The 20,080-nt window shown below is 42.9% G+C and overlaps 1 protein-coding gene across 10 annotated transcripts in view; it reads left to right on the forward strand.

Annotated features, from left to right (window-relative positions):
• The first annotated feature begins 441 nt into the window (after nucleotides 1–441).
• LOC124049022 (serine/threonine-protein kinase ULK1-like) overlaps nucleotides 442–20,080 on the forward strand; it is a 36,861-nt gene continuing 17,222 nt past the window's right edge. For 5 of the 10 annotated variants that reach the window (XM_046370302.1, XM_046370304.1, XM_046370305.1 and 2 more), the window contains exons 1-8: nucleotides 443–1,209; nucleotides 2,011–2,103; nucleotides 2,214–2,255; nucleotides 6,885–6,917; nucleotides 14,767–14,803; nucleotides 15,634–15,807; nucleotides 16,962–17,035; nucleotides 17,291–17,392. In XM_046370302.1, coding sequence (XP_046226258.1) covers nucleotides 1,120–1,209; nucleotides 2,011–2,103; nucleotides 2,214–2,255; nucleotides 6,885–6,917; nucleotides 14,767–14,803; nucleotides 15,634–15,807; nucleotides 16,962–17,035; nucleotides 17,291–17,392 — 645 coding nt within the window. In that variant the 5' untranslated portion in view covers nucleotides 443–1,119. Of the gene's footprint in view, nucleotides 1,210–2,010; nucleotides 2,104–2,213; nucleotides 2,256–6,884; nucleotides 6,918–14,766; nucleotides 14,804–15,633; nucleotides 15,808–16,961; nucleotides 17,036–17,290; nucleotides 17,393–20,080 lie in introns of all 10 variants that reach the window. The other 5 variants (XR_006841342.1, XR_006841343.1, XM_046370306.1 and 2 more) reach the window with 2 other exon arrangements.

Genomic DNA, 20,080 nt, shown 5'->3' on the forward strand with positions numbered 1-20,080 from the left:
TTTGACTTTTTATTTTTAATTTACCTTTATTTAACTAGGCAAGTCAATTAAGAACAAATTCTTATTTTGCGATTTGTGTGTATTGTTGTGAATTGTTAGATATTACTGTACTGTTGGAGCTAGGAACACAAGGATTTTCGCTTCACCCGCAATAACATCTGCTAAATATGTGACCAATAAAATTTGACTTGATTGCCACATTAGCAGCTAATTAGCGTTTCATTTTTCGGAGGTAAATATAGATAAAAGTCACCTTGTCCTAGAGAGATTTACATGTATCAAAACGTCACCCCAGGAAAAGCCTACACAAAACACAGCCCTTTTTTTCTATAATCCCTTATGAGAAAAATTAATGGTGGAAAAACGATTGGAACCATTTACCTGTTTGACCGCTAGGTGTACTGGGTGATATGGCTCATACTGTTGTACACTATAGTGTAGGAGGTGGTATAGTATTTACGTGGTTACATGCAGTAGAGTAGGCAACAACAGAACACCGATGTGACACCTCTCTTTAAAATAAAGCTTTAAGTTCGTGCGCCTGCGCAACATTTCGGGGTTTGGAGAGTATGTGAAGGCTTTTTGGAGACCACCATTGATACGAGGATTGCTCTGCAAAGAAAAAATAACTATTACTCATGCCCATTGAAATGATTACGAGATGCCGCTTGCCTAATTATCGTGAACTTGCGTTGGAACAAATTACAACACATTATTGAACGGGTTGCAGTGGAGCCAACGATTTCCTCCGTATACAAACAAAACCGAGGCTTCTGTTTTTAAGGTGGATATTTAAGCTAGCAGCTACCTAGCCAGTCTACAATGGAGTTAGTCTCTTTGTAAACACTGCGTCAGTTGTGCTAGCTAGCTAACTACCATAACAAAGAAACATGGGACTCGTATATTGTTGAAAGGGGGCAGACTCCTTTCCATACGTTAGCTAAACATGCAAGAAGAAAATCGTTCTTTCTCAGGAAGGCAGCCAATGGCAATCGAAAGACGAGGTGAACTTTCCAGCTGTGCCGACTTCACGGAGGAGGAAGGGACATCCGAGAGAGATCTGCAACCCTGCAACGCTTTTCATTTTACCTCAAAATAAAACCCTGAGGTTCTGGAGCGATGGAAACCGTGGGGAAATTCGAGTTTAGCAGGAAGGATTTGATAGGACACGGTGCATTTGCGGTGGTGTTCAAAGGCAGGAATAGAGAGGTGAGGCGAAGATGTGGCATTTTTTTAAACGTGTTTTAATGTATTTCTTCTAGATCTAACACGATTGTATCAATTTAGCTATTATTCAAATGAAGTCTTCCCGTATGCATTGTTCATCATGTTTCTCCTACGTTTGTAGAATTTGCTCCATGTTGTTTTAGTACGACCTTAAATCGAGAGGCCTGGCAGCTGAAGGATGTGATCGTCTGGGTTGATGAAAAATATCAACAGCCATTTGCAGATGAAATGTGATCTTTTGAGTCTCATGATGATAATTTATTACAAGTGTATTATGAACATACATTAGTATTTTTCTTTAACAGTTTGGTCGGTGGGTTTGTTGTGATGGTCTAACATCTAGGCTAGAATTCGAATTTTATGTTGAAGTGGGTGGGTAGGGTGTTCAAATCGAGATGAAGATGTGAAATGATAAAGAGGGGGGAAAAAATGCTATTCCAAAAGACCAAATGTAAGTATTGACCACAAAGGCATGCTGAGACATGTCTGTCCAACACACTTAATGCTGAGGGAGGATTCTGGTCCATGGGAAAATGGAGCCAAGCCTGCTATACATTCCTCTATATGTTGTCACCATGCCTCTTATAGCTAGTAGGTAACTAAGGATTTAAGTCCTGTGTCCATGGTTAATTCCTTCGCTATATAGTAGGCTACCATACCACTTTCATTATTTTATGTTCAATGCATTTCACCTATTAGCATTCTTTAAACAGCCTTACAGGCATTCAGAAAACTCTAGTCAAACTGCATTATAATTCATCATTCTTGTTTGTCTGTCTTTAGAAACACGACTGGGAGGTGGCCGTGAAATGCATAAACAAGAAGAACTTGGCAAAGTCTCAGACCCTTTTGGGGAAAGAGATCAAAATTCTCAAGGTAAGGCAACCAGTTTTATTTTGAAGTAGTATATTCAATCATTTCCATATGTTTACTCAAATGGAGTTTTTATTTGCAAAGAACTAACATTTCCTGTTTATTTTCCCCAGGAACTAAAACATGAAAACATTGTTGCATTACATGACTTTCAGGTATGTATTATTAAGCCAAATACATTTTGAAGAAATGTGTGGACGGGGCAAGACTTCTACTATGGAGTTTGAACTTCTGTTTACACTAAGTTTAAAGCGTGTCATGTTGTTCTTCCATGTCCCAGTTGTCATATCAGCCAAGTAGAGCATTGGTGCGTGTTGGATGAAATTCTCATTTTACCCACTTCTGTTCATTTAATCTTTGTTACATCACTTGCTGATTGTGACCAAAGTTTGATCATAGGCCTGTTTATATTGTAACGACCCTGGGTTTATAATCGCGGATATCGACTCTGCCGCTTGAGCATTTAGACTCTGCCGCTTGAGCATTTAGACTCTGCCGCTTGAGCATTTAGACTCTGCCGCTTGAGCATTTAGACTCTGCCGCTTGAGCATTTAGACTCTGCCGCTTGAGCATTTAGACTCTGCCGCTTGAGCATTTAGACTCTGCCGCTTGAGCATTTAGACTCTGCCGCTTGAGCATTTAGACTCTGCCGCTTGAGCATTTAGACTCTGCCGCTTGAGCATGCTTTTGGGGCACAGTCGATAGCGCGCTGGACTTCGGGCTAGAAGGTTAAAGTGCCTGCTCCCTGCCTGTTTCATTACAATATTATTATAAAAAACGTTTTGTCAATGATCTACATTTGTAATATTCATAGTCTTCCTACACATGAAAACATTGACAATCATGAATACTGGAGCAGCTTCAAAATATCCACATCTTACAACACAAATTGGCCCGACCCAGTGTAGCTTGATCTGTGCTAATTTTAAGACACGTTAGCTCATTTGACGATCCTTTCCGCCTCAAGCAATAACAAGGTCACGGTCAGGTGGTAAATGGTTCCAGAAACTGGAATGTCACATCCCACTGAAGGGTGTTGGTAGCCATCTTTCTGTGGTCCCACTATGAAACCATATGGCTCTAAGTGGCGATGATTGAAGATGATCTCATACAGGCGTGTTCCAGTAGTCAGAGGTTTGTGTTGTCACAGTGCTAAGCCAATACAGCAGCCTGCCATGTTTACACCTGTCCTCTGAGCCGCAGCCTAGGCAGCCATGCAAACTGTGTTCTCAGATATATGATGCGTTTTATTTGTTTTCCTATGGAGTCACGTAAAACTGGGGATCGTAAGGATTGTAATTGAACCACTGCTACCTAAATCACTTTGCTTTATAAAGTCCTTATTTACATCAGCAGATTTCACAGTGCTTATACAGAAACCCAGCCTAAAACCCCAAACAGCAAGCAATGCAGATGTTGAAGCACAGTGGCTAGGAAGAAACCGCGTGATGAACCAGGCTCTGAGGGGTTGACAGTCCCCTTTTCGCTGTGCCGTGCAGATATTCTAAGAGTACATCTTCAAGATGTTCAAACGTTCATAGATGACCAGCAGGGTCAAATACTAATCAGTGGTTGTAGAGGGTGCAACAGGTCAGCACCTCAGGAGTTAATGGCAGTTGGCTTTTCTTAGCTGAGCGTTCAGTTGTCAATGCCAGGAGGGTTGCCATTATTGATCGGTAAAAATTATTTTTACACCTCTCCCACACTAAATTTACAAAATTTACATCAGAACAGCGATTACTCACCGCAAACTGGCAGATGCTTTTTTTTCTTTAACGAGCCCGATGTGAAGGACATACTGCTTTCCCAGGAACAGGCCCAAATCCCTGTCTTTGCATGAAGAGAAGCTGGAGAAAAAGACGACAGAGGTTAGGCTGCCTTCTGAGAATTCATAGGCGATCGAGCAAACCGCCACTGCCTTCCGTTCTACTAGTTGCATGCATGCATCATTGGGGGGGGAATCGCCGACCTACAAGGATATTTAACCTACCAACGGGACATTAAAAACATTTCTTAGGCTTCACAGAGTCGTGGCGGAACGACAACAATATCAACATACAGCTGGCTGGTTATACACTGTATTGGCAGGATAGAACCGCGGCGTCTGGTATATGTAAACAACAGCTGGTGCTAGATATCTAAGGAAGTGTCGAGGTTTTGCTCGCATGAGGTAGAGTATCTTATGATAAGCTGTAGACCACACTATCTACCTAGAGTTTTCATCTGTATTTTTCGTAGCTGTCTACATACCACCACAGATTGATGCTGGCACTAAGACCGCATTCAATGAGCTGGGGTCTGCCATAAGCAAACAGGAAACGTAAGCATTTCACTGTAAGGTTGTTTTTGGCGCATGTGACTAATAACATTTGATTCAATCTAGTTTCCTAATTTTTTCAATAGCCTTTCAATTTGTTCCTATACTACAAACTTTTCCAAAACAACAAACCGAGCTCTCCTTAGTTCTGCGTTCAACAGGAAGTGACGAGAACACAAGTTGCAATTCGAAATTTGGTTGTGTATCAACAGTTTTACTCTTATGTCAGTCAATGAGCCCGTGTCAGCTAAAGTTTTTGGGATTGCTAGCTATCTAAATACTGTATTTCATGCTACAGTATTTCTATACGATAGGTTTTTGTATTTACCTTTGCTGCAGTTAACCTCGTAAAACCATCCAGAAATCTCGGAAGCTTACAGTCTGGTAATTTTCGAGGCTAGTCTGATCTAGGCCACTGGGCAAACATACATGTATGTTTGACCTGTGAGGTAAACACAGTTCTGTGCATCCCTGCATGATATGTGCTGCAGTTCACTGGGCTCTTTGCTACATGTGAGTGGTGTGGTGTGTGGAGAAGAAAAGCCATGCCCTGTGTTATGCTCCTGTGTTGGCATGTGCTAACACCTGGCTGGCATGTAGGCCTTACACTCCTCTTGGCACGTAGCATTGGGGAGGAGCGCTGTATGCATCATTTTCTATTGTATGCTGGTTGTCATAAACAGGATATGTTAGCATGTCGGTAAGCCAAAACCACCTTGGGCAGACATACTGTATCTCTGTCCCTGCCTGCCTGGCAAAGTACAATGGAAACCAGATGGCTGGCTGCTATCTGGCCAAAAAAAACAACTTCAGAAGCTTTGACTCAGCAGTAGTTAACTCTGAGATCAGCCAGTACTCTAGCTCTGATTGGCTGTCGAAAGAGACCGAGATATAGAGAAAGAGCAGGGTCATCTGTTTCTATGTGAAGTGCTTTTTGAAGTGTGCTGCACTGTCTTGTTTTCATAAGGCATGTGCCATGGTTGACAAGCTGTTGGTAAAACGTAGAGAGAAAGAAATGGTTGCCAGGGCTCAGTAATGCCCATCTGTTTTCAGTGTCAAAGAGCAGCCAAGCTACTAGGGCCTGGACGATACCAGTATCGTGATACTCGTTAGTATCGTGGCAAGGAAACAAAACAGGCTGATTTAACTTCTTTAGGAAAACAGCCCTAATGTTGGAAACAAACATTATGTTGTCATCCAGGGTCACATTTTATGTATTTCCCAAGCTATGTAGCACACAATATTTGACATACAGCAGGTTTTTAAAGGACCACCGAGTTTGGTCTGCTTCTTGCTTTAATATATTCTGATACTGGTATCGTCACAGCCCTACAAGCTACTGAGGTGGGCGTAATATGGCGTACAACTCTAATTGTTTGTTTGTGCTTTGGAAGATCATTTGTTTTGGTCTCAGACAATAGACTTGTACCATCTCTTTAACAGTGAACCTCCCTGGTGGTCCAATATTGCCTTTGTCAACCAAGTCAAGCTGTCCCCCCACAAAAACCCAATTAGCTTTAATGCAGATGACTCTCTGAAATGAACGCTCAGACACTGCATACAGTAATTTTTTATTACAGTGCTTTATAATCCATTATACTCTTGACATGCCAACTGTTGCTATGGGAGAAGACGAGCCTATCAGTTTCTAAATGGAACTTTCCTGTTTGTGTGTCATGCAGGCAGCCCCCATATTCATATGGCTCTGTGGCACATTCATGATGCTTCTGAATTTTAATTAGTCAGGTTAATTCTTGCTCCCAATATGTTCTATGATGAGCTCAGTTCGATCGGTGTGCTACTTGTGCTGAAGGCAGCAGTACTGGAGAACCCTGTAGAGGTTAGCTTGCTAGATGTTGATCCTCTCCACCTTTAGCTGAATGAGCACGATGACTCAGATAATCGCTTTAGCATGGTTCACACTTTATCTGTCACAACAGGGGGACCTCTGAACTCTTCCCCACTCCTGTTCTGCATTAACCTCTGTGACCCCCAGGCAAACACGGACCATACTGTTAGCTCAGCATGGATGGCCCAGAGACTTAGTGTAGTGATGTGCCGTTGCCTCTATCTTTGGTTTGAGCTCAAACAACTTAAAAAGCCAGTAGTCATTGTAGTGGATTATGTCAAAGAATATGTAACATAAGTTCCAGAGAGGTAGACTTTAATTTGACTAACATACATTTTTTTGATTACATATTCTTCTCTAAAAATGTTCCTGTTTAGAAGTCATCCTTCTTAATTTACCCTACCTACTCCAGTGAAGCAATTACTTTTTACTTAAGTCACAGAGCACAAGTAGGTATGTGCCTTCATCAACTCCTGCTCCATAACACATTGTCACAGATCCAATTGTTCCAAGTGGCCAAAGTGTTGACATGCGAAAACCTCCAACACCTGGATGTATTGCTCTTTCCTTTTTGTCCTCTGCACCCACCCTGACTTGTGTGTGTTTGTCTCTCTCTAGGAAACGGCCAGTTCTGTGTACCTGGTCATGGAGGTAAGCTTCTGGTGTTGTCATTTTTGTCTTTGGCCCTTGTTTTGGTCGGAGGTTCGACACAAGCACTCCTGCTCTAACTCGACCCTTACTGAGACTGTAATGAGCTAGGTCCTTCGCCTCGCAGGAAACATGTGCATTGGGGGAGAGAATTAATTTCTGTATAAAGAAGGGGGGAAAAAGCTACAGAGCCCTCGGTTGTGCCTAATCAAATTACAATCAGACCTCAGGACAGCTATTGTGTTCGGTTAGGCTTAGGGTTGAACAATTCGGGAAACTTTCTATAACTCCCTGGTTTCCCAAAATCCCAGTTGGAGGAATCAGGAGGGTTGGTATATGCAGGAAAACAAGAATCCTCCAACATGGATTTCTGGGGGAAAAAGGGAATTTAGAATTACCTGGATTTCTGCATAAATTGGTCATAAAATTTGATCTGATCTTCATCTAAGTCACAGCAATAGACAAACAGTCTGCTTAAACTAATAACACACAAACAATGATACGTTTTCATGTCTTTAATGAACACACTGTGTAAACATTCACAGTGCAGGGTGAGAAAAATATGTGAACCCTTGAATTTAATAACTGGTTGACCTTCCTTTTGGCAGCAATAACCTCAACCAAACGTTGTCTGTAGTTGTGGATCAGACCTGCACAACGGTCAGGAGGAATTTTGGACCATTCCTCTTTACAAAACTGTTTAAATTCAGCAATATTCTTGGGATATCTGGTGTGAACCGCTCTCTTGAGGTCAAGCCACAGCATCTCAAATCGGGATGAGGTGAAGGTGTATTTTCTTCTGTTGAAGCCATTCTGTGTTTTGGGTCGTTGTCCTGTTGCATCACCCAACTTCTGTTGAGCTTCAATTGGTAGGCAGACAGCCTCACATTCCCCTGCAAAATGTATTGATAAACATGGGAAGTCATTTTTCTGTTGATGATAGCAGCTGTCCAGGCCCTGAGGCAGCAAAGCAGACCCAACCCATGATGCTCCCTCCACCATACTTTACAGTCGGGGTGAAGTTGTTGTGCTGTGCCTCATTTTTCTCCACACATAGTGTTGTGTGTTCCTTCCAAACAACTCAACTTTAGTGTAATCTGTCAAATAATATTTTGCCAGTAGCGCTGTAGAACATCCAGAGTTATTTTGCTAACTTCAGACGTGCAGCGTTGTTTTGTTTTTTGGACAGCAGTGGCTTCATCCGTAGTGTCCTCTCATGAACACTATTCTTGTTTCGTGTTTTACGTATCGTAGACTCGTCAACAGAGATGTTAGCATGTTCCAGAGATTTCTTTAGCTGACACTAGGATTCTTCTTAACCTCATTTAGCATTCTGCGCTGTGCTCTTGCAGTCATCTTTGCAGGACGGCCACTCCTAGGGAGAGTAGCAACAGTGCTGAACTTTCTCCATTTAAAGACAATTTGTTTTACTGTGGACTGATGAATATCAAGGCTTTTGGATACTTTTGTAACCCTTTCCAGCTTTATGCAAGTCAACAATTCTTAATCTTAATCTCTTTTGTTCAAGGCATGGTTCACATCATGTAATGCTTCTTGAGAATAGCAAACTCAAGTTTTGTGAGGTTTTTTTTATAGAGCAGGGCAGCTCTAACCAACATCTCCAATCTTGTCTCATTGATTGGACTCCAAGTTAGCTGACTACTGACTCCAATGAGCTTTTGGAGATGTCATTAGCCTAGGGGTTCACATACTTTTTACAACCTATACTGTGAATGTTTAAATGATGTATTCAATATAGACAAGAAAAATACAATCATTTGTATGTTATTTGTATAAGCACACTGTGTTTGTCTATGGTTGTGACTTAGATTAAGATTTTATTTTTATGACCAATTTATGCAGAAATCCAGGTCAATCCAAAAATGTTAACATACCTTTTCTTGCCACTGTAGGCTAGTAGGTTTCGTGGTTTCCATTGGGTCATGTCAACTTAACCGCCCTCCATCTATGAGGGTTTTGACTAAACACCTCAGTAGCTTAACAAAATAAAAGACCCAATTCCTGCTGAACTCAACTTCAAATCAAATCAAATCAAATTTATTTATATAGCCCTTCGTACATCAGCTGATATCTCAAAGTGCTGTACAGAAACCCAGCCTAAAACCCCAAACAGCAAACAATGCAGGTGTAAAAGCACGGTGGCTAGGAAAAACTCCCTAGAAAGGCCAAAACCTAGGAAGAAACCTAGAGAGGAACCGGGCTATGTGGGGTGGCCAGTCCTCTTCTGGCTGTGCCGGGTAGAGATTATAACAGAAAATGACCAAGATGTTCAAATGTTCATAAATGACCAGCATGGTCAAATAATAATAAGGCAGAACAGTTGAAACTGGAGCAGCAGCACAGTCAGGTGGACTGGGGACAGCAAGGAGCCATCATGTCAGGTAGTCCTGGGGCACGGTCCTAGGGCTCAGGTCCTCCGAGAGAGAGAAAGAAAGAGAGAATTAGAGAGAGCATATGTGGGGTGGCCAGTCCTCTTCTGGCTGTGCCGGGTGGAGATTATAACAGAACGTGGCCAAGATGTTCAAATGTTCATAAATGACCAGCATGGTTGAATAATAGTAAGGCAGAACAGTTGAAACTGGAGCAGGAGCATGGCCAGGTGGACTGGGGACAGCAAGGAGTCCTCATGTCAGGTAGTCCTGGGACATGGTCCTAGGGCCCAGGCCAGTTGAAACTGGAGCAGCAGCATGGCCAGGTGGACTGGGGACAGCAAGGAGTCATCATGTCAGGTAGTCCTGGGGCATGGTTCTAGGGCTCAGGTCCTCCGAGAGAGAGAAAGAAGGAGAGAAGGAGAGAATTAGAGAACGCACACTTAGATTTACACAGGACACCGAATAGGACAGGAGAAGTACTCCAGATAAACAAACTGACCCTAGCCCCCGACACATAAACTACTGCAGCATAAATACTGGAGGCTGAGACAGGAGGGGTCAGGAGACACTGTGGCCCCATCCGAGGACACCCCCGGACAGGGCCAAACAGGAAGGATATAACCCCACCCACTTTGCCAAAGCACAGCCCCCACACCACTAGAGGGAAATCTACAACCACCAACTTACCGTCCTGAGACAAGGCCGAGTATAGCCCACAAAGATCTCCGACACGGTACAACCCAAGGGGGGGGGGAAACCCAGACAGGCCGACCACAACAGTGAATCAACCCACCCAGGTGACGCACCCCCAGGGACGGCACGAGAGAGCCCCAGCAAGCCAGTGACTCAGCCCCCGTAACAGGGTTAGAGGCAGAGAATCCCAGTGGAAAAAGGGGAACCGGCCAGGCAGAGACAGCAAGGGCGGTTCGTTGCTCCAGAGCCTTTCCGTTCACCTTCCCACTCCTGGGCCAGACTACACTCAATCATATGACCCACTGAAGAGATGAGTCTTCAGTAAAGACTTAAAGGTTGAGACCGAGTTTGCGTCTCTGACATGGGTAGGCAGACCGTTCCATAAAAATGGAGCTCTATAGGAGAAAGCCCTGCCTCCAGCTGTTTGCTTAGAAATTCTAGGGACAATTAGGAGGCCTGCGTCTTGTGACCGTAGCGTACGTATAGGTATGTACGGCAGGACCAAATCAGAGAGGTAGGTAGGAGCAAGCCCATGTAATGCTTTGTAGGTTAGCAGTAAAACCTTGAAATCAGCCCTTGCTTTGACAGGAAGCCAGTGTAGAGAGGCTAGCACTGGAGTAATATGATCAAATTTTTTGGTTCTAGTCAGGATTCTAGCAGCCGTATTTAGCACTAACTGAAGTTTATTTAGTGCTTTATCCGGGTAGCCGGAAAATAGAGCATTGCAGTAGTCTAACCTAGAAGTGACAAAAGCATGGATTAATTTTTCTGCATCATTTTTGGACAGAAAGTTTCTGATTTTTGCAATGTTACGTAGATGGAAAAAAGCTGTCCTCGAAATGGTCTTGATATGTTCTTCAAAAGAGAGATCAGGGTCCAGAGTAACGCCGAGGTCCTTCACAGTTTTATTTGAGACGACTGTACAACCATTAAGATTAATTGTCAGATTCAACAGAAGATCTCTTTGTTTCTTGGGACCTAGAACAAGCATCTCTGTTTTGTCCGAGTTTAATAGTAGAAAGTTTGCAGCCATCCACTTCCTTATGTCTGAAACACATGCTTCTAGCGAGGGCAATTTTGGTGCTTCACCGTGTTTCATTGAAATGTACAGCTGTGTGTCATCCGCATAGCAGTGAAAGTTTACATTATGTTTTCGAATAACATCCCCAAGAGGTAAAATATATAGTGAAAACAATAGTGGTCCTAAAACAGAACCTTGAGGAACACCGAAATGTACAGTTGATTTGTCAGAGGACAAACCATTCACAGAGACAAACTGATATCTTTCCGACAGATAAGACCTAAACCAGGCCAGAACATGTCCGTGTAGACCAATTTGGGTTTCCAATCTCTCCAAAAGAATGTGGTGATCGATGGTATCAAAAGCAGCACTAAGGTCTAGGAGCACGAGGACAGATGCAGAGCCTCGGTCCGATGCCATCAAAATGTCATTTACCACCTTCACAAGTGCCGTCTCAGTGCTATGATGGGGTCTAAAACCAGACTGAAGCATTTCGTATACATTGTTTGTCTTCAGGAAGGCAGTGAGTTGCTGCGCAACAGCCTTCTCTAAAATCTTTGAGAGGAATGGAAGATTTGATATAGGCCGATAGTTTTTTATATTTTCTGGGTCAAGGTTTGGCTTTTTCAAGAGAGGCTTTATTACTGCCACTTTTAGTGAGTTTGGTACACATCCAGTGGATAGAGAGCCGTTTATTATGTTCAACATAGGAGGGCCAAGCACAGGAAGCAGCTCTTTCAGTAGTTTAGTTGGAATAGGGTCCAGTATACAGCTTGAAGGTTTAGAGGCCATGATTATTTTCATCATTGTGTCAAGAGATATAGTACTAAAACACTTGAGCGTCTCTCTTGATCCTAGGTCCTGGCAGAGTTGTGCAGACTCAGGACAACTGAGGTTTGGAGGAATACGCAGGTTTAAAGAGGAGTCCGTAATTTGCTTTCTAATAATCATAATCTTTTCCTCAAAGAAGTTCATGAATTTATCACTGCTAAAGTGCAAGTCATCCTCTCTTGGGGAATGCTGCTTTTTAGTTAGCTTTGCCACAGTATCAAAAAGGAATTTCGGATTGTTCTTATTTTCCTCAATTAAGTTAGAAAAATAGGACGATCGAGCAGCAGTAAGGGCTCTTCGGTACTGCACGGTACCATCCTTCCAAGCTAGTCGGAAGACTTCCAGTTTGGTGTGGCGCCATTTCCGTTCCAATTTTCTGGAAGCTTGCTTCAGAGCTCGGGTATTTTCTGTGTACCATGGAGCTAGTTTCTTATGAGACATTTTTTAGTTTTTAGGGGTGCAACTGCATCTAGGGTATTGCGCAAGGTTAAATTGAGATCCTCAGTTAGGTGGTTAACGGATTTTTGTCCTCTGGCGTCCTTGGGTAGGCAGAGGGAGTCTGGAAGGGCATCAAGGAATCTTTGTGTTGTCTGTGAATTTATAGCACGACTTTTGATGTTCCTTGGTTGGGGTCTGAGCAGATTATTTGTTGCAATTGCAAACGTAATAAAATGGTGGTCTGATAGTCCAGGATTATGAGGAAAAACATTAAGATCCACAACATTTATTCCATGGGACAAAACTAGGTCCAGCGTATGACTGTGAGAGTGAGTGGGTCCAGAGACATGTTGGACAAAACCCACTGAGTCGATGATGGCTCCAAAAGCCTTTTGGAGTGGGTCTGTGGACTTTTCCATGTGAATATTAAAGTCACCAAAGATTAGAATATTATCTGCAATGACTACAAGGTCTGATAGGAATTCAGGGAACTCAGTGAGAAACGCTGTATATGGCCCAGGAGGCCTGTAAACAGTAGCTATAAAAAGTGATTGAGTAGGCTGCATAGATTTCATGACTAGAAGCTCAAAAGACGAAAACGTCATTTTCTTTTTTGTAAATTGAAATTTGCTATCGTAAATGTTAGCAACACCTCCGCCTTTGCGGGATGCACGGGGATATGGTCACTAGTGTAGCCAGGAGGTGAGGCCTCATTTAACACAGTAAATTCATCAGGCTTAAGCCATGTTTCAGTCAGGCCAATCACATCAAGATTATGATCAGTGATTAGTTCATTGACTATAATTGCCTTTGAAGTAAGGGATCTAACATTAAGTAGCCCTATTTTGAGATGTGAGGTATCATGATCTCTTTCAGTAATGACAGGAATGGAGGTGGTCTTTATCCTAGTGAGATTGCTAAGGCGAACACCGCCATGTTTAGTTTTGCCCAACCCAGGTCGAGGCACAGACACGGTCTCAATGGTGATAGCTAAGCTGACTACACTAACTATGCTAGTGGCAGACTCCACTATGCTGGCAGGCTGGCTAATAGCCTGCTGCCTGGCCTGCACCCTATTTCATTGTGGAGCTAGAGGAGTTAGAGCCCTGTCTATGTTGGCAGATAAGATGAGAGCACCCCTCCAGCTAGGATGGAGTCCGTCACTCCTCAGCAGGTCAGGCTTGGTCCTGTTTGTGGGCGAGTCCCAGAAAGAGGGCCAATTATCTACAAATTCTATCTTTTGGGAGGGGCAGAAAACAGTTTTCAACCAGCGATTGAGTTGTGAGACTCTGCTGTAGAGCTCATCACCCCCTAACTGGGAGGGGGCCAGAGACAATTACTCGATGCCGACACATCTTTCTAGCTGATATGCACGCAGAAGCTATGTTGCGCTTGGTGATCTCTGACTGTTTCATCCTAACATCGTTGGTGCCGACGTGGATAACAATATCTCTATACTCTCTACACTCGCCAGTTTTAGCTTTAGCCAGCACCATCTTCAGATTAGCCTTAACGTCGGTAGCCCTGCCCCCGGGTAAACAGTGTATGATCGCTGGATGATTCGCTTTAAGTCTAATACTGCGGGTAATGGAGTCGCCAATGACTAGAGTTTTCAATTTGTCAGAGCTAATGGTGGGAAGCTTCGGCGTCTCAGACCCCGTAACGGGAGGAGTAGAGACCAGAGAAGACTCGGCCTCTGACACCGACCCGCTGCTTAATGGGGAGAACCGGTTGAAAGTTTCTGTCTGCTGAATGAGCGACACCGGTTGAGCGTTCCTACAGCATTTCCTACCAGAAACCGTGAGAAAGTTGTCCGGCTGCGGGGACTGTGCCAGGGGATTTATACTACTATCTGTACTTACTGGTGGCACAGACGCTGTTTCATCCTTTCCTACACTGAAATTACCCTTGCCTAACGATTGCGTCTGAAGCTGGGCTTGCAGTACAGCTATCCTCGCCGTAAGGCGAGCACAGCGGCTGCAATTAGAAGGCATCATGTTAATGTTACTACTTAGCTTCGGCTGTTGGAGGTCCTGACGAATCGTGTCCAGAATCGTGTCTCTAGCTTTCTTGTTAAAAGGGAACTTGTATGTCTTACAGAGTGAAGTGACACAAGACAAAACCTGTTCAGGGTTATACAAAGGAGTCAAAAGACCTCCTGTTGTCCAAACGTACCCCACCCAATGACCAGGCTTCGTTCATATTAATGCTGCACCATCAGTGTCATTCAGTTAGCCGCCACCCCTCTCTCTCTCACACACACCTCCTTAGTGAGGAGTATTATGTATCTATCCCCATTAGGGCTGTCCCTGACTAAAACTTTGTATATTTGCTAAAAAGTGTAATTTGATTGAGGGTAATGTCAGGCATTTAAAGCCTTAATGTTTCTTCAGCAATTCAACCTCTGTGTGTGTTGCTCTCTGCTGATTGTATGTCTCCTAATGTCATTCCCTTTCATCTCTCCATCTTTCTCTAGTACTGCAATGGTGGGGACCTGGCGGATTATCTACACTGTAAGTGGACTATTTAATCTGTCAAAAGCCCAGAGAAGCTCTCATTAGAATTGCTTGCTTTCCTTCAGTTGGGCCTCTGTAGCACATAGTGTGACAAATTCAGTGGGGGAAGGTTTCAGAGCACTCAGTGAAATGGGGGAAGATTTCAGAGCACTAAATGAAATGGGGGAAGGTTTCAGAGCACTCAATGAAATGGAACCAGCTTGTGTGTGGAAAAAGCTGGGTATATTGAAAGTCACCTAGAGCATCAAGGCAGAGTATTAGAGTATGTTGGCAAAGTGAAAATTAAAGCTGGGATAATGTAATGGTGGGTAATGAGGGTGTGGGATGAAGCAACCAGGCCTCTGAATTTAGCACAGGAAGTTTAGGCCCTCCCTAGGCTGCTTGTTTATTTAGACTCCAGTCCCAGGCTACAGGGAAGCTGTGTTTTGATAGGCTGCTGGGGAACAGGAACAGGTCTGGTGTTTCTGTTAGGATTGCAAGGGGGGCACGCTGTCTGACTTCCACAGACGACTGAGGGGGAGGGAGGGATTATGACACCATCTCTGGGCCAGGGAAGTGATTGGTGAGAGAGGTCAGTGGGGTGAGAGCCCGAGGAAGGTGGAATGAGAGACGATGCCTCGTCTGGGCCTCTTTTTGCCGTTACATTTGGAAGTGAAATGAACATGCTTGTTATGGTCTGTGAAGCAAGGCTAACCACACGACAGTCAAATGGCACCAAAAAGAAAGTTCAGTATTGAAAAATAACATCATTTACATACTTTTGATAGTCAAATAAGGTGGAGTATTTTATTTTCCCTTAATGTCAGTCTGTCCTGTCCCACCCCTAGCCAAGGGCACCCTGAGTGAGGACACTATCCGAGTGTTCCTGCAGCAGATAGCCGGGGCCATGAGGGTGCTGCAGGCCAAGGGGATCATTCACAGAGACCTCAAACCACAGAACATTCTGCTCTCCTACCCCGCAGGACGCAAGTCCCACTCTACCAACACCTGCATCAAGATAGGTAGGGGGGTGTGTGTGCACATGCTCAGTAATGCATCATATAAATGATAGAGACGTGTTCAAGCTTATAGCTGTGAAGAATGAGTGAGTGCAGGGCTGAAGACTGAAGAGAGGAATTGTATACATCGTTAGTCCTTACTCATATTAATCCTTCTCAAGCCCATGTATCCTGCAGACAGAATTGATTGGCTTTGTGAAGACTGAAGCATGCTTCACAACAGACTGCTATAATCCTGATACTTCTTTTGAAACTTGCTAATTTATTTTTGTGTGGATATTTCTCAGTGCCCATTGATCTTGAATGTTAGCCTTTTTAGCCCCCAAAGGTCGATGTACGCACCCCCACAAATCTAATTAGCATTAAACTAAATCCCCATAAAAATCAGTCAGGCATCTGCCTATGTTGCAGTTCTGCATCTGTGGTGAAAGGTGACAGAGCCTAGAGCAGTGTTTGTCAGACCATAAGACATCCCAAAAATGGTTCTTCACACAAAATAGTCTGTAGCGTCGAACGGTTTGGCCTACACACTAATACCCCTCTATGGTAAGATGAGACTCTCAAGAACGCGTAGATGTTGCTTTAGGACGCCCACAGGTCTCACAAGACTTGTCCTAAGGTCCCCGGTACCAATTGAAAAATGAATGGCACTATCTGTTGTTCCATGCGTTTGTATGGGCTAATAGCAGTAAGGACTACCTGTTGTTCCATGCAGTGAATCTGTTATTCAATGTGTGTTGTATGGGCTAATAGCAGTAAGGCCTACAAAATCATATTTATTTTGATACTTCAAGGGGCCTCAACACTTAAAATCAAATAGCTAAATGATCCTTGGTATGACCTTAAAACAATTTCATATAGTTCAGTAGAGGTGTTTTGACTGATTTCTTGTAAATGCTAATATTACAAAAAATTGCTAGCTAATCAACAACTGTAACAGTGTATTTGAGAGACAAGTGCTCGTTGTACAAATGTATTTGTTGCAATAAACATTTGGAGAAGATGTATAGTTTATATGTTATCAGCAATCTAAGCCAGCCCTGTCTGTTTTACACCATAGTTGTGTTCGCATCGGTTTTGTTGCTAAACAACCAACCGGTTTATTGCTGAATCATCTTTCCCCCTTCTATCCCTCTCTCTCCTATTCCTCTCTCCAGCTGACTTTGGGTTTGCACGGTACCTTCAGAACAACATGATGGCTGCTACTCTGTGTGGGTCCCCTATGTACATGGTGAGCACTTCTAGTTCCTTACACACCCTCAAACAGCCTCACATCCGGCCGTGATTGGGAGTCCCACAGGGCGGCGCACAATTGGCCCAGCGTCATCTGGGTTTGGCCGGGGTAGGCCGTCATTGTAAATAAGAATTTGTTTTTAATTGACTTACCTAGTTAAATACAGCATTTGTATTTATTTTAATGTTTTATCTGCCATAAGGTACAATGTTTGATGTGTGCAACTCTGAAATGTTTTCCTGTATCCGCCAGGCACCTGAAGTCATCATGTCTCAGAACTATGATGCCAAGGCTGACCTGTGGAGCATAGGAACCATTTTGTTCCAGTGTCTGACAGGGAAAGCCCCGTTTCAGGTGAGCACCATAGTCCTAACGATATAAGACTCAATCATACACAGATATACCCAACTCAAGGAGAGGGTGTTTAAAATTAATCCACTCAATGCAGAAACGGGTCATTCAGAGAGGGAGAGAGAGAAACAGACCCCCCCCCCCCACCGTAGCATATTGCCTGTTTCTGTTTGTTTCACATTCTTCAATAAATGACTCAATGTTGTCTGTTTGCTGCTTTTCATTCAATCATGTAGCTGTTCTTTAGGCTATGGCCTAAAATGAATTCATATGGTCAGAATGTTATACTTTGTAGCATAGGCTTCTGTTTTTATGAAAATATTACATCTGGTTAAAGGCCAACCACATTTGGTCCTTTCAAGACTGTTACATGACATTAGAAATGTGATTTCAGAGACACGAGGTAACAATAGTTTATGAATAAAGGGACCAGAGTCCGTCTGTTACCATCATCATTATCATAATTTACGTCATTCAAAAGCACCAAATAATGTATTTAGAAGCCCACTAGGCTACTAACTTGTTGTCATTAAATGTCCTGGATAATAGAAAGGAAATACCTTTAGGTGTTCCTACAACAGCCTAGGCTATCCTACACAGTCACGCAAAGTAGCCGACCTCGGTGTCTAATCCCATGCACAGAAACATATGAAAACATTAACTCATTGCCTTGATGCCTTCTCTGTTAAATATTTAAGACCCTGGTGGTTTCTCTGTTAAATCTTTTAGTCCCTGGTGGTTTCTCTGTTAAATCTTTAAGACCCTGGTGGTTTCTCTGTTAAATATTTAAGACCCTGGTGGTTTCTCTGTTAAATATTTAAGACCCTGGTGGTTTCTCTGTTAAATATTTAAGACCCTGGTATTTAAAATGTACACTACTGTAAATCTGTAGACAATAGCAGATAATCAACATGAATGTATGGGTATTGGGTTGGATCTCACGCGGATCACAACTTCCCTCGCACAGCGAATGAGTCCTCAACATTTTTTTAACCTTTATTTAACCAGGCAAGTCAGTTAAGAACATATTCTTATTTTCAATGACGGCCTGGGAACAGTGGGTTAACTGCCTGTTCAGGGGCAGAACGACAGATTTGTACCTTGTCAGCTCGGGGGTTTGAACTCACAACCTTCCGGTTACTAGTCTAACGCTCTAACCACTAGGCTACGCTGCCGCCCCAACATGTTCTGGACACAGTGTTTTTGCATCGTATGCTAGATCACAACAGCTGTTTGTCACTGTGAAGTATTTCCTGGATCAGGAGGAAATGATCCAGGATGGTTGACAATATCACTAGGCCTGACTAAACGGGTACCTAATGCACATCCAACAGGCAAGTCCATTAACTTTGTCATAGCCTATTGAAGAACCATACACAAGTTAGGTGACGCTTTCAGGAAGAAGCATTTGAATTTGCAATCATTTTGGATTTGTGTGCCCATGAAAACTGTTTTCATCGCTCAGCCTAAAATATCAATATGAACGTTTGATAAAGCGGTGCTGCTGTTAATAACGCACCTTCTTATAGACTCAGCTAGACTTGTCCCGCTGATGGGCCATAAGGGGTGGGAAGCAAATATCAAGGAATTATCATAGGCCTAGTTTTATTATATTGATAATTAGATTCCATGAAGCAATTTGAAAGTAAATTAATTACACGCTTGAAATAACTTCTCTTTATATGTGAAAGTTTTAAATATATTCATATATTAATATCGATTTATCGATTTCACATTATTCCCCCAACCTTGATTTATTTTCTGTGTCTAAAAGGAAGACAACGATTGCAGTTTATAAAAAAATATATATATTTTATACAATATTCTGCCCATATGAACAAATGTATTTTTAAGACATACGTGAACAAATATATGAACCTTCAGACGGGTTTTAAATGAGTTTACCCATTAATGTATGCTTATGGATTAAATTTGTCAAGTTATTTGCCCAACCCTGTTATATTTAGGTTATTCTATTTCAAGGAAAGGCAACGAATGCAGCACATTTGTATTTATTCAAACCCTATATTCTGCCCATATGAACAAACTGACCACTAGCCAGCCGTCGTTCCCCAGCCATTTGCACACACTCATTGTACCTCAGCCTTTTGTATACACTCATTGTACCTCAGCCTTTTGTAGACACTCATTGTACCTCAGCCTTTTGTAGACACTCATTGTACCTCAGCCTTTTGTATACACTCATTGTACCTCAGCCTTTTGTAGACACTCATTGTACCTCAGCCATTTGCACACACTCATTGTACCTCAGCCATTTGCACACACTCATTGTACCTCAGCCATTTGCACACACTCATTGTACCTCAGCCATTTGCACACACTCATTGTACCTCAGCCTTTTGCACACACGTGCTTTGCCTGCACTTCAATATTTCAGACTGGTATGGAAGCAATCTGTTTTGGTTTTCTCTCAGAGACTTGTCCAAACAGACTGACTTTTCTAAACAAACCGTCTTATCTCAACAATACTATTTATCCAGCCTTTCCTAAGGCTCACAGGTAGGTCAAAACATGACAGTCTAATTTAGGGAAACCATAGAGGTGTCTTGTCTCTGAGAGTGAACTACATACAAGTAATGCCAAACTGTCCAGACAGGATTTTTAAAGGTCAACTGACTGTTTCCACTTTAGATCTTTCCACTCTGAAAATAATTTGTGTGCATGCAAACA

Source organism: Oncorhynchus gorbuscha, linkage group LG11 (assembly GCF_021184085.1).
Source record: "Oncorhynchus gorbuscha isolate QuinsamMale2020 ecotype Even-year linkage group LG11, OgorEven_v1.0, whole genome shotgun sequence".
In the NCBI taxonomy this organism is placed as follows: domain Eukaryota; kingdom Metazoa; phylum Chordata; class Actinopteri; order Salmoniformes; family Salmonidae; genus Oncorhynchus; species Oncorhynchus gorbuscha.